This window comes from Anser anser, assembly GCF_964211835.1.
Source record: "Anser anser genome assembly, chromosome: Z".
Classification (NCBI taxonomy): domain Eukaryota; kingdom Metazoa; phylum Chordata; class Aves; order Anseriformes; family Anatidae; genus Anser; species Anser anser.
In genome coordinates, this window is record NC_139723.1 from 69,142,831 (window position 1) to 69,155,382 (window position 12,552).

The window sequence follows — 12,552 nt, forward strand, 5'->3', positions numbered from 1 at the left end:
TCTGATTGTTTTCTACACTGGAACAACATGGGCTGTAGCTGCATATACTTGTCTTGTATGTCTGTACTACCCTAATGTTTGTACATAAAAAAATAACTTTCCAAGTCTGTTTCTGCTTAGAATGGAATGAGGTCCATATCATCATTTAGCCATCTGAAAGCTGCAATACTGCTGTCTCTAAAATGTGCACAACTGACTGCATGTGTACTCTGCATTCTGTGTTGGTTGCAATTCATGTATGATTGCCTCATTGACAGCAGTACTACTTTGAGTGTGCTTTTATTGTTCAAAGATCATCTAGCAGCTCTTGTAGTTGGTGCTTTTTTGCATAAACTACCACCTTATTTGCTCGAATAATGGCAGTTAAGATCATCTACTCCAGCTTGTGACAGATCATTTTAGGATATTGTTCAGGACCACTTCATGGTCTGGCCAGCTCTGCTGTAACTCCTCCAAAAGGCTTTAGTTGCAAATGCATGCATACATTTTGCATCTTATTCCAGTCTTTCTGAAAGTACTCAGAATAGTTGTATGGCAGCTTTGTGTAGAACAAGAAATATTAATGCAGTAGCCTGTTTGAAGCAGAACAGTATTTCCTAATGAGTGTTATACTTTCAATTTAATAGCACTCTTCTTAGCCCATAGAAGCACTGTGAATTTGTCAGATTATTCTGAAAAAGTTACATCTTTTTATGAATAGTTCCAGTGACCCTAATATAACATTTTATTTAATTTGTATCTTCTTTTAATCTTCCTCAGCTTTAATAGATACCTCAAACTGGGAATTCCCAGATGTTTGCAAGTATTATTTTGGATCTTTTGGTCAATGGACAAGCCTCTTATTTTCTATGGTATCACTTGTTGGAGCCATGGTTGTTTATTGGGTGCTTATGTCCAACTTTCTATTCAACACAGGAAAGTTTATATACAGTAAGTATTAATGTGTGGTTAATGTTTACAGCTGTCTCATTTAAAGATCAAGACCTTGCTTTATTCTGAGAAAGGATTGTCCAGTTTACTTAATCTTGATTTTGTTACTTTTTGTGAAAAGTCAAGTGAAAATAAGTAACTGTGTGTGGAGTTCTGGGCATAAGCATGTATGGTTTCAAAGCCAGTTTCTCAATCTCTCTTGAAGTGTGCTTCTAATTAAAGACAAAGTACCAGTTATCTGGCATTCAAGTGAATAATCAGGCTTTCTGATACAGTTTCTATAATGTGTTTTCTTTGGTGGGCTTAAAATTAAGCATTTCAAACTCAAATCGGCTTGCATGTTTCCACTCTGTATTTTCACCCCCTCCTTGTTTGCACTGGTGTAACTATTTGAACAGCGATATGACAGATGAGCCATATGATGACATGTTGAAATGATCCGGGTTAATGAAAAAGATCTCCACCTAAGAAAATCTAGTTTCATTCTAGATTTCAGCAAATGCAGTTACAGTGCTACCATATAGACCATTTCTGCTAGCATCCCTGAAGGGATGATGATCTGTAAGACAGTGAAAGAAAACTTTTAGTCTGGCATTGCTACAGAAGAAAACATTGGTTAGTTACACCCTTGTACGTGCACAGACACACAAGCTTTTGTGGATACAATCAATTAGGTATGTAGAGTTGTGGGAATAAAATGATGGAATTGAGAGCTTTGAAAATCTGACTCATGGTGTTGAATAGCACAACTAAGATTTAAGAGTTTCTGTTTTGAAGGTAATTAACAAATCTCTTTTGAGGCAAATAACTGCACAGATACTTACTCCCCCTAAGCAGAGTTTAATTAGAGTTCCCGCCATCCCTGAAGGACACACATTACTTCATTGGTTAAAAACTGGTTTATATTACTGCTGACCTAATTCATACATTCTTAAAGCCATTCCATTGTAGAGTTTGGTTTTCTTTAACAAGGTTAACATTTTAATCCAAAATTATTCTAAACTAAAAAAATATAAAAAAATAATAAAAAAATCTTCTATTCCATGAGTCTGGCATGTTGTTTTATCGCTTAGATATCTTTTGTAGTGTTTTTACTCAAGTTGTTCGCTCTGTGACAACCTTAATCATTGGATTTTTGTCTTAACTTTCATTGTGGCTATTCAGTTACAAAGCTGTAAAATGGGTAATAGGATGGAGGTTTGATCCAATGGCATCTTCCAGCCATGTGTTTCTAAGCTGTCCTAAGCAGGATACTGTATTTGGTTCTAGTACATTCAGATGACTTTTTTCAAAAATTTACATGCACAATTTATGTGGGAACAAACGGATATCATGAGGGAGGATGGGCTAGAAATTGGTAGTGTATACAGAATGCAAGGACAGTAAGCCTAATGATATGCTTTTTTTTTTTTGCCTTTTTACAGCGGTGACCCATTTTTCTGTTCTGTTTTTGTTCTATGAAATAGAAATAAAACCACAAATGCAATTGTTAGTTCTAAAACACTTCTATGTACAGAGGAAACATAATTTATCTATCTATAACTAATTTTAAAGTGCTCTAATTCTGTAAGAATTGTCCTTTCTTTTGACGGCTTCACAGTAGTTACTTTCTTTAAGTAGCAATACAAAACAGTGGTGAAGTGATGAGGTGATGAGTGTTTTTAATTACATCTTCTCTTTGTTTTGTACACTGAACTGATATCAATAAGTATGAGACTCAGTAGTGATTCAGGGCATCGTAAATCAAAATGAAGATACATAAAATTATTTTCTTCCCACAAGGCTTTTTGCTTTCGTTATGAGAAACAATCTGCTCTTAATTGCGTTAACAATTTGAGGCCAACTTCCCCAAGTGATTTTCTGTGTACACAATACACCCACATGCAGCAGAAGCAAATTTTAACCAGAGAGGCACTAATTAAATTTCCAGGCTGATGGGCATTTTCTGTGTGCATGTGTGTATATATGTAAATAAAAGAAAACTGCTGTCCAACACTCTCATACTAGTCAAGTTGCAGAAACTTGAAAGTATCTGATGTGGCAGAGCAGTATGGTAGCACAGGAGTATGCTTGAAACAAAATACTATGAGAAGTGTGACTGTAGACAGTGAGACTTAAAACGTTTTCCAGAGAAGCCCTTACATAAAATACAATATGAAAAAAACATCCTTCAGAGCCTCTTCTGAAAAAAAGATTAGAAAAAAATGATTAGGGGAAGTTTTTTCCATACAGTAGTGTATGGAAACTAAGGTCATGAAGGGTATGTTGTATGAATCTTTTTTTTTTTTTTTTCTGTTCTGAAGGAAACTGATTGCAAGTTGCATCTTCTCACTAACTTACTGTGCAAGAGCTGGGACATGTAAAGGTGTGTTGGAGGAACAGGAGTTAGCAGCTGAGAGGCAATGCAAGGGTACTTCGTAGATGGACAGGGCTGCCAAGGAAGAAGTAGTGCAGTGAGGGGCTACTTCAAAACACTTTTAAAAGAAAGTTTTAAAATATCCACCTGAGTTTGGTAGGGAGTACTAATTGTTGTATTGCATCTCTACGTCATTTTCAAAAATGTCTCCTTAACAAATGTTTTTTTAAGACAACAGCTAAGAGCCTGATAGCAGGACTGAGACATTGATAATACAATTTTCCTTTTCTTTTTCTTTTTAGACTACGTTCATGATATTAATGTAACAGATATTGTTCCTGGCACAAATGGAAGTAACAAAGGTAGGAAGAATTTATTAGTATTGTGCTTCCTGGTTCGGGGAGGAGGGAGTTTAAAGGCTAATCAGCTCATTTTCATGTGTAGATTTTAACCATGTTCCAGTTATAAAGTGTATAGCATAAGTTATAGCTTTGTTTTTAAAAACTAGTATTTTCCATCTGGGGTTTTTACTTCTACAAATAACCACACAGGTAGAAAGCTTAATAATTTAAAACAAAACAAAACAGCAGGGGAGGAGGGAGGCAAGACAAATTACAAGTTTGTGTATACCCAGGTAGGTACTCCTAAAAACCATGAATGTTAGACTTCTTAGCTGTTGCACAATGAGGAATTGCCTTAAGGAATTTTAACTTTTGCACCCTGAAACTGGGGCACAGCAGATCTGTATCCTGTAGAAAATTCTTGGCTGGGGTGTCTTTGCTCTTCAGTAGCTCTGCAAGAACATTTTTATTTTAAAAAAGCTGTAAGCATTTTTTTTTTAACTGCTGAACACAGAAAGAAACAACTGTCCAACTACGCGAGTGGCCATTTGTTTTTTGTGGAAAGTCTGACATGCACAATTAGGGCAAGAAACTGCAGTCACGTTTGAAGAAAGCTGTTGAGAGTTCTCAAGTAGGCAGAAAATAATGCACAGTGAAGGCAGGAGCTTGTACATTGTCAGTATCTGATCTTTTTGCCTTTCTGTAGAAACTGGATGTGTAGTTCTTTGTTATGAAGCAGAAAATTTTCTTTATCCTAGGCAGTTGTGAGAATAGGGAAACGTTTCACAACTAGCCATACAGCTGTGCATCACACTAGTTGTAGCAGTGTTTCTGGAGAGCAGCTGTTTGGAGTCAGACAAAACCAGTTGATTTGCATTTGAGCTAAAGTTGAATCCTGTTTCTCCTGCAGTCCCTACCAGCAAGGCACCGGTAGCTGCTGCTGTGTTCTTTCTCTTGTGCTCTCTCCTGCTTCAGCTGTTTTGTCCCATTCTTAGGCAGCAGGGGTGTAAGTTAGAGACAAAGTAGGTAACCGTATTCCACAGCATCCTCCAGTGACTGGAAGATTTAATGCAGCTGCTGCACAAAATAAAGGGCTGCTGGATGCTGAAATTACTCATGGCAGGGCATCTGGGGATACCAAGGAAATGACAAAGAACAAAGCATTTTGCAAGGTCTGTGAAACAATCCCCTTACAAGCAAAGGAGAGAAGGCAAATTAGAAAACTGGAAATCATGTAATGGTCTCAATAAGCTTGATAGAACGCTTAATACACCTTTGCCTTTGCAATGGAACAGGCATGAAGCCAGTGTGGGAGGGAGGCTTTAAAGTTTTGTGGAATGCCAAGATTTGAAGGAAGAAACTAAGAGCATAAGACAGGTTCATATTTCACCACATAACTCTGTAGGCATGTGTTAGAAAGAATTGCTGATTTTAACAAAAAGCAAATAAGTACATTTTCATCAGGGGATGTTTTGGCTGGTTGGTTTTGTTCCAGTCACTTGTCCAAGTGCTGCCATTGATCAGCCACTATGTAACAAGTGTGACATTCCCTTTTGGCAGCATTGCGGGTGTACATCTTAAGTTGCTTCTGCTGTATTTTCCTGCTGTGACTTACTTGCACCTGCCATGGCACCAAGATGATGGGGTGTTTTGCTTTGGTAAATGAGTTTTAGACCCGCCATTGGTAGTTGTAGATTTCTTGTCATCCTGTTCATGTGTTCCCAGGGCACAATGCATTCATGTAGGCTCTTCTGTAGACAGATGCTCTTGCATTGGTTCATATAATCTTAACTTCAGTGTGCAAGGGCAGATCACAATGCTAAGTATATAGCCAAATGAGGAGATGCGCTGCTATGACTCAATTTGTGCAGGTGCCTGTAGGCATTGGACACAGGTGAGGAGGATATGCGACCCTGAAGGATTACCCTATTCTACAATTCAGGCTACAAACAAATGTATGTCTCTGTTGTGCTTGGCTGAAAAAACAGTGGCATTTGTCAGCCTAAAGTACAAAGTGACTAGCAGTGAAATCTTAGCACTGAACCCCTCATAAGGAAACAACTAGAAGTTAGGAACTGCGTTGTTGAACATTGCTTTTGAGTGATCCTATTCCCAGGGGTAAAACACACTCCAGAAATTATGGGATCTTAGCTGTGAAAATTCTGTGCATGTAAAATCCTTTTAATCTGGGGATATTTTTCTTTTCCTTTCCAGTCATTTGCCCAAGCGCTGCTGGTGATCACACACCACAGAACGGGAGTATGGTGTTTTCTTCTGGCAACAGTACAGGCTTTGAGCTCTTTGAGGAGTGGTGGAACAAATCACAAACAGTACCATTTTACCTGATTGCCGTTCTTCTGCCCCTGCTAAATCTGAAGTCTCCATCCTTCTTTGCAAAGTTTAACGTCCTGGGTAGGTAACAAATACTAATAAAGCACTGGTTCATTGTGGCTAAAATATATAGAAAACAGTGGAAGTTACTCCTCTAATATATATATATATATATATTTTATATATATATAAAATATATAGAAAACAGTGGAAGCCTATGCTGAAGAGAAAGGGGGAAAAAGATGTGGAGCACATAACAGTTTGAAAAAGATGGACTCGTATTGTGAAGGAGGCAATGGACCTCCATTACAGGTAATTACATGTAATTGAGGGCCTTATTTGTCCTCTGTTCCAGTGTGACTCTTAATTAGAGCTTGGATCTGAAAACACAACACAGAACTTTGAGTAAGTGGTAGTGCTTCTGTATAGAAAGTAAGGCTTTTACATAGACTGTCAATCTGTGATATAACATTAGGGGTAAGAAAATATTTTATCAAGTAAGACCTAGCTGTAATTGTGTCTGCTTTTAAAATAAGCACCATATCATGGGCAGCTGTTTTTTATTTGAGAACTAACGTGAGGATTAAAGCATAAATTTTCTCATAACTTCAGTAGGTTATTATCTAATGCAGAAGGTGTTGGTTTTCTTTAGTTTTTGTAAACTTTAATTTTTATAGGACAAGAATTGGAAAGCTATTTTTGAGGTACTGAAATTAATCTCAATAGAAAACTCTTACTTATCTTCACACTTACAGAAACCTAAGTCTTGAAACTATGGAATATTTTAGCTGTTAAGCAGATCCTCAAGTACAGAACCTTTTCTCTACTTAATTCCTTGACTATGCTCTGTGTAATCAAATGATGATTTCCTTGGATTTGTTTTGCAGCCTTGGAGATAATGCAGTATTATTAGCCTGGAGGTTGCATCACAGTAGTCTTAATTGCTGGTGCATGGTTTCCTTCAGTTTTTTCCTTCAGAGTAGTTATTCTGACATTCTTCTGCCCCTCTCTTTCAAATGCATCGTATGTTCTCCATCCCACATGCAGACACAGCAAGACATTTATACCCATGTGTGATCTTGTCTGGAGTCTGTAGTTTTCAGAGTATTGCTGGAAGACTCTGAACCAAAAAGATGGAATTCAAATCCTGCATTATGATCAAGGTTCTCCAAGTTTATGATCATGACAAGGTTTAAATCAGTAGTTATGAAATGTTGTTATCAAGCTTTGAGATCCCTGGGTAAAGTTGACAACTGCAGTAAGCATTAATTATCTCTCACTGGTCTATTTGGTTTAAACAGTTGAGTACTGAATGGACATTGTAATAGCTGTGCTTCTGTGGCCAGCTGTGTCCCATGTCAGATTAAAATCCTGCCAGATGAAACTGGAATCCATCTGTTACTGTCTAGAGATCTCCCTACCTATGCAGCACCAGTGATTGCTGGATACTTCTTCGTCTATGACTAGTGCAGTATCTGGAAAACATATAACATACTGAAAACCTGCATTGGGTGCAAGCGCATTGCTCTCTTTCTTTTACAGGTCAGAGGGAAAGAAAAAGAAAGTTTAGAACCATATTGTGTTTTTAAGAATGAATAGCAACTGTAAGAGTTTAGGCTACTGGTAACTAGTTGGATGGAGCAAGAATAAATACAGCAAAAATACTTTCTATTGTCTCATGATGTTCGTTTGGTCTTGTCTTTTCTAGGTACGGTTTCAGTTGTCTACTTAATTCTTTTGGTTACTGTAAAGGCTGCTCACCTAGGAATCCACTTAGAATACAACTGGTTTACAGAGAATGATTTTTTTGTACCAGGTAAGATGGATAAAATACATTAATGAAGTGGATTTCTGCATTTTTAGTTTCCCAGTCACAATAAACTCTGTACTAACAGTTTTATACATGAGATACAAACTGTTGTTAGAACCAAGAATGTAGGATTGCAGAAGCTAACAAGGATAATTTGAAACATTAGAATGAGTTTTGAATTACTGGAGCAACATGGGGATCAAAAAAGAAACTCCAGAGTTGTTCCACATTTCTAGTAGATCTGACCTAATCTTTGAAATTATGGTAATGCACTGTGGCAACATGAGTAACAACTCAGTGGGTAAAATACAGATCGTAATTAACTGAGTAAAATTCCTAATATAAAAATCAACTGGTTTAAGTGTGTTCACATGATAGTTGAAGTAATCTTTCAGCTACTTATTCTTGTTCTTCTCCTACCATTCCCTTGGGGTCAATTCAGCTCTGTAGTTGAACTGAAATTGATCTGGCACAATAATGAGCAGAATAAACAGCTTAGCTAGTGCATTCCATGTATTTTCGGCCAAGATATCTTCTTAAAACCCAGTACTCCCCTTCCCTGTCCCCCCAGTCCCTGACTATCATCAGATCTGTTTGTTCATTTTTCCATAATGGCCGAGTATCATTCCTTCCTCATCTGAGCCAGGCATTTAGAAACATATTTAAAGATCTGAATGCCAAGAAACAGGTGAAAGTCTGTGTTGAACAGTTTCTTCAACTTTGTCTTCTCACTAAGAGGAGAAAGGATCATCCTTTCTGGCTGAGTCTTCAAAACCGGGCAATTTTTGCCGAGTATGCCTGTGTGCAAGGCCAGAGCAGATGCTTTGAGGATGAATTATTAATCTCCCTAATTCCCTAAGAATCCTTCTGACTACTGCAGCATAAATAAGAATTTACATAGGTCTGAACAGATGTAGGTACTTCTGAAACAGTGCTGTGTGTACTATCTGTTTTCCTCCATCACTGCATTTACTTTCCAGTCAGTGTTTTGTGGACTAACAAACTACTTTTGTCTGTAATGTAACAATTTGGGTTTTAAAGCACTGGGTGATTAGCGTCTACATTAATGACCCGATTTATTTTGTATGACATTCTATTTACAGGTAGCATTAAGAATAAATAATACTCTAATATACACTGCTCAAAGTCCGTAGACAGACAAAAATGTTTGATCTTGCTCCAATCTGAGATTTATTTAGACAAGGAGAACTGCAGTGAATAATTTCAGGGGTCAATATGTATATAACAGGTAGGTTACACTGCCAACACACCTCTCTGAGCAACCCAATATGAGCATTCCCTGAAAACAGAATTTTAACCTGAGCTGCCACAACAGACAGTCCTTGAATACTTGCAATGGACTTATATTTACAAACTCTTTATTATGCTGGAGAAAATTCAACCAAACTATGGTTCATTAACCCATGTAAGCCAGAAACCAGCCTAAGTCTAAAAAAGCAGGTTTTAAGCATCTTGAAGTTCAGGTCCAAAGATCTATTCATCAGTCCTAGTATAAAATGAATTACAGTATCATATGTGTGCTGATGGTCACTAAGAAATGGAGCACCCAGTAGTGTGATTATTTTGGCAATGTGGCTAGTACGGCTAGGAGATAGCCAAAGTATGTAGCTAAATACATACAAGTCCAGCTAAAACTGGTTGTTGTAGTGATGGGGAAAACACAGCACTAAGAGAAATTCTGAATCCATCAGTCTGATTTTTATTATTGAAGTTAAAATAGTGCTTGGAAAACACGCCCCAAACTTGCTTGCACTCTGAATTCTGTTGGTAACACATCATGCTAGGTAGGTATTGAAGAGACAGTGAATCCAGCCCTAGGGAAGGCATATTCTGGCAACCTGGATGAGTCCTTTGTTAATTGCCTGGGGTGTGTTTACCTGGCTGACTTCAAAGCAATTTAGAGAAATCTGGTTTAGAAGTGTTTGCATGGAGCTCTGTGTGATTTGATCTATGAGGGTTAGTGAGCCTCTGATGAGTGTTTTGCTATATTATTGGTGTTTTCCAAAAGCTTAGCTAGCTCAGGGATCTCCATTTGTTGTAATACTCTAAAATGTACATATATCCTTGTATAATATCAACAAAAATGGTGCTTTAATAATGTTATGGCATTGGTAAATTCTTAGACCAGTTGCAGCACTTCCAGAAAAAACTCTAGAGAATGTTAACATTCAAGTATGGAAAGAAGCAGAACAATGCTCCAGGGAGACAAAAAAGAGAAAAAAATAGGCACCGTAGCTGCTGTAAAAGGGTATGGTAAGACAAGAAGTCGCTCTACCTTTCTTTGTGCCATCTTTTGGAAGAAGCAAAGAAGCACATCCTAAACATCTGCAGATGTCAGTTTTCCTCTGATAGCATAACTGATTTGCTGTTCATGGCCATTCTAAAAACAGAGGATGCTCACAGAACATATGATTGCTTCCTATCTCCCTTTTCGGGGACCAATATATATACAGCTTCAGTTAAACCAATTCCCGCCTCAGAAATGCTTTGGAGTTACACTGTTGAGAAGAAAAAAGCTTATGTGTGTAAGTCCTAGATTACCTGATGAACTTTGATGGTTGAGAAACTTTTTGATATGTGAGAAACGTTCCTGGAGAGTATGTTATATAGTAGCCACTGTCTTCATGCGTTTTGTAATAATTAAATATTGTGTTGCCTATGTTCAAAGACAGATTTTCCCATTTCAACTTGACTGTTCATGTTTTTGCCAGTAGACTCCACAGCATTAGATGTCCTCTGAATTTTGGCATTGTTTGTTTCACGGAAGCAAGTTATTAACACTTTTTTCTCCTCCCCTTTAGAGTTTAGAATTCTCTTCCCCCAGCTTACAGGAGTTCTGACACTTGCCTTCTTCATCCACAATTGTGTCATCACTCTTCTTCAAAACAACAAGAATCAAGAAAACAATGTAAGTAATTTCACAAGACTTTGCTGATTTGTATATAGGTTGCCAGGTGACACTAATTTTTTCCTGTCTGCTTCTCTTGAAATTGATTCAGGGACTGTAATAGTTTCAGAAAATGTAAATCATTCTTCTGATCTGATAAGAAACCAGCTATACACACGTTTCACTGGCTACTAATGAGTTACACATGCATTATGAATGTATTCAAATTAAAGCCATAAGGAGAATCCCAGGTTTATTTGTGGTCATTTTGGCATTAAATGGACAAATTACACATAAGAGGCAGAAAGACTGACAAAGTTGCTGTAGGAAAAGTGATCGATTTTAAAACAAAAAATAGAGGAGAATCTTGAGCACAGAACTGATTCTGGTGGAATACTGAAAAATAATGTTGAGTTCTAGGTAACATCTTTTCTGAGAGCTGCTGTAGTAGGTTTGTGTAAAAACTCAAGGTTTGTAGAGAAACTTGAACTTATTTAGGTAATCCCCAAAGTTGGAAACCTGGGTTGGGAACTTCTGCAAATACCTAGTCTTTGCACTGATCCTTCACCCCTTTAAAATGTTATGTACTGCTCATCCAGGTGAAACTGCATTCTTAGTATCTTCCCATCTTAAAAATACAAAACGGAGTAAGCATGATACAGAGTTTGAGTACCTCTCTGCTGTAATTGCTTTGATTTTTTTTCCTCCAGTACTTTCCAGGATTCTTGTCCAGCTTCATTAAAATCTTAGTTGGAAAGGTAACTACAATAACATAAAAAGATTTTTAAGTGTTAGCTGGGCCAAAGACTGGTTCATCTGTTTTGATTACTCAGAGGCAAAGTTCAGATTATGTGCCAATGCAGTGAGGTGACTGTCCCTGTGAAACAAGGTCAGCTGATGGTGATGCCCCTCCAAAAAGGAGTAAGGAATTCTCCTCTAGGAAGGCTTCTTGTGTTTTGCACACAATTCTGAAAGTAGTTTAACAACTAAAGAGTGGGTTAGCAGTACTCCGGAGAAAGAAAACTAAGCAAATTCTTCTCGGTGAGTTTTCCTGATAAAATATTACAATATGGAAGAAGGAAATATGTTTTTTCTTAGCTGTGGTTTTCACATTTTAAAGGCACTGTCACTTCTGCAGTTAGTTTTTTATGCAGAGCAGGACTACTGCCTCTGTGCCACTTTCAAGACTTTTTCTTGTGGCCCTACCCCCTCCATTTATATTGAAGGAAGCAATAAGAGCTGCAGAGAGTAGTATCTGCAATCTCCTCCGGTTTGTGCTTCCTGTGTTAAGGAAGAAACGCTGCCTGCATTTGAATCAGCTTTTCTAAACGCCCTCCCTGGGGTTTAAGTTGGATTTCGAGGTCAGCCCTAGCATGGATTCCCAGCCCTCAACAAGACTGTTGCACTGCAAAAGAGCGTTCAAATTGCACAGAAGGAACACCGTTTAGTATAGCAGGAAAGCTTTGCAATGAGAGCTAAATCTGTACACAGATTTTCTGGGAGTTTTATTTGGCTAGAGATGTCTTGGCATGTTTCTTGCTGTTTGTAGTTGTACAGGAGCTTTTCACCTATGCAAAGTGCTTTGCAAATGTTAATGAATCACTGATGTTCCTGAAGAGCTGTTTTGTGATTATTTCACTGATCTGCTGGACTAAGTGGGAAGTTTACATATGTATTTGGCTCTCAGCCTCTGTGATTGGTCACAGATAGAGGGTACTTCTTCCTACGCATTTACATCAACAAGATGTTTTCTTACATCAGTGTCTCATGGAGATCGGATGGAGACTCTGCTGCTTAATGGATCAACACGCTAACATGTCACTTCCACCAGAGTTCTGTGAGAAGGCACAGAACTTGACAATCTGGGAAAGTACAA

General features: G+C 37.8%; 1 protein-coding gene across 1 annotated transcript in view; it reads left to right on the forward strand.

Moving 5' to 3' along the window:
* The window catches only part of SLC38A9 (solute carrier family 38 member 9), a 44,137-nt gene that overhangs the window by 15,121 nt on the left and 16,464 nt on the right, over positions 1-12,552 (forward strand). The window contains exons 7-11 of the mRNA XM_083816989.1: positions 760-930; positions 3,589-3,648; positions 5,842-6,039; positions 7,667-7,774; positions 10,591-10,697. Coding sequence (XP_083673115.1) covers positions 760-930; positions 3,589-3,648; positions 5,842-6,039; positions 7,667-7,774; positions 10,591-10,697 — 644 coding nt within the window. The remainder of the gene's footprint in view (positions 1-759; positions 931-3,588; positions 3,649-5,841; positions 6,040-7,666; positions 7,775-10,590; positions 10,698-12,552) is intronic.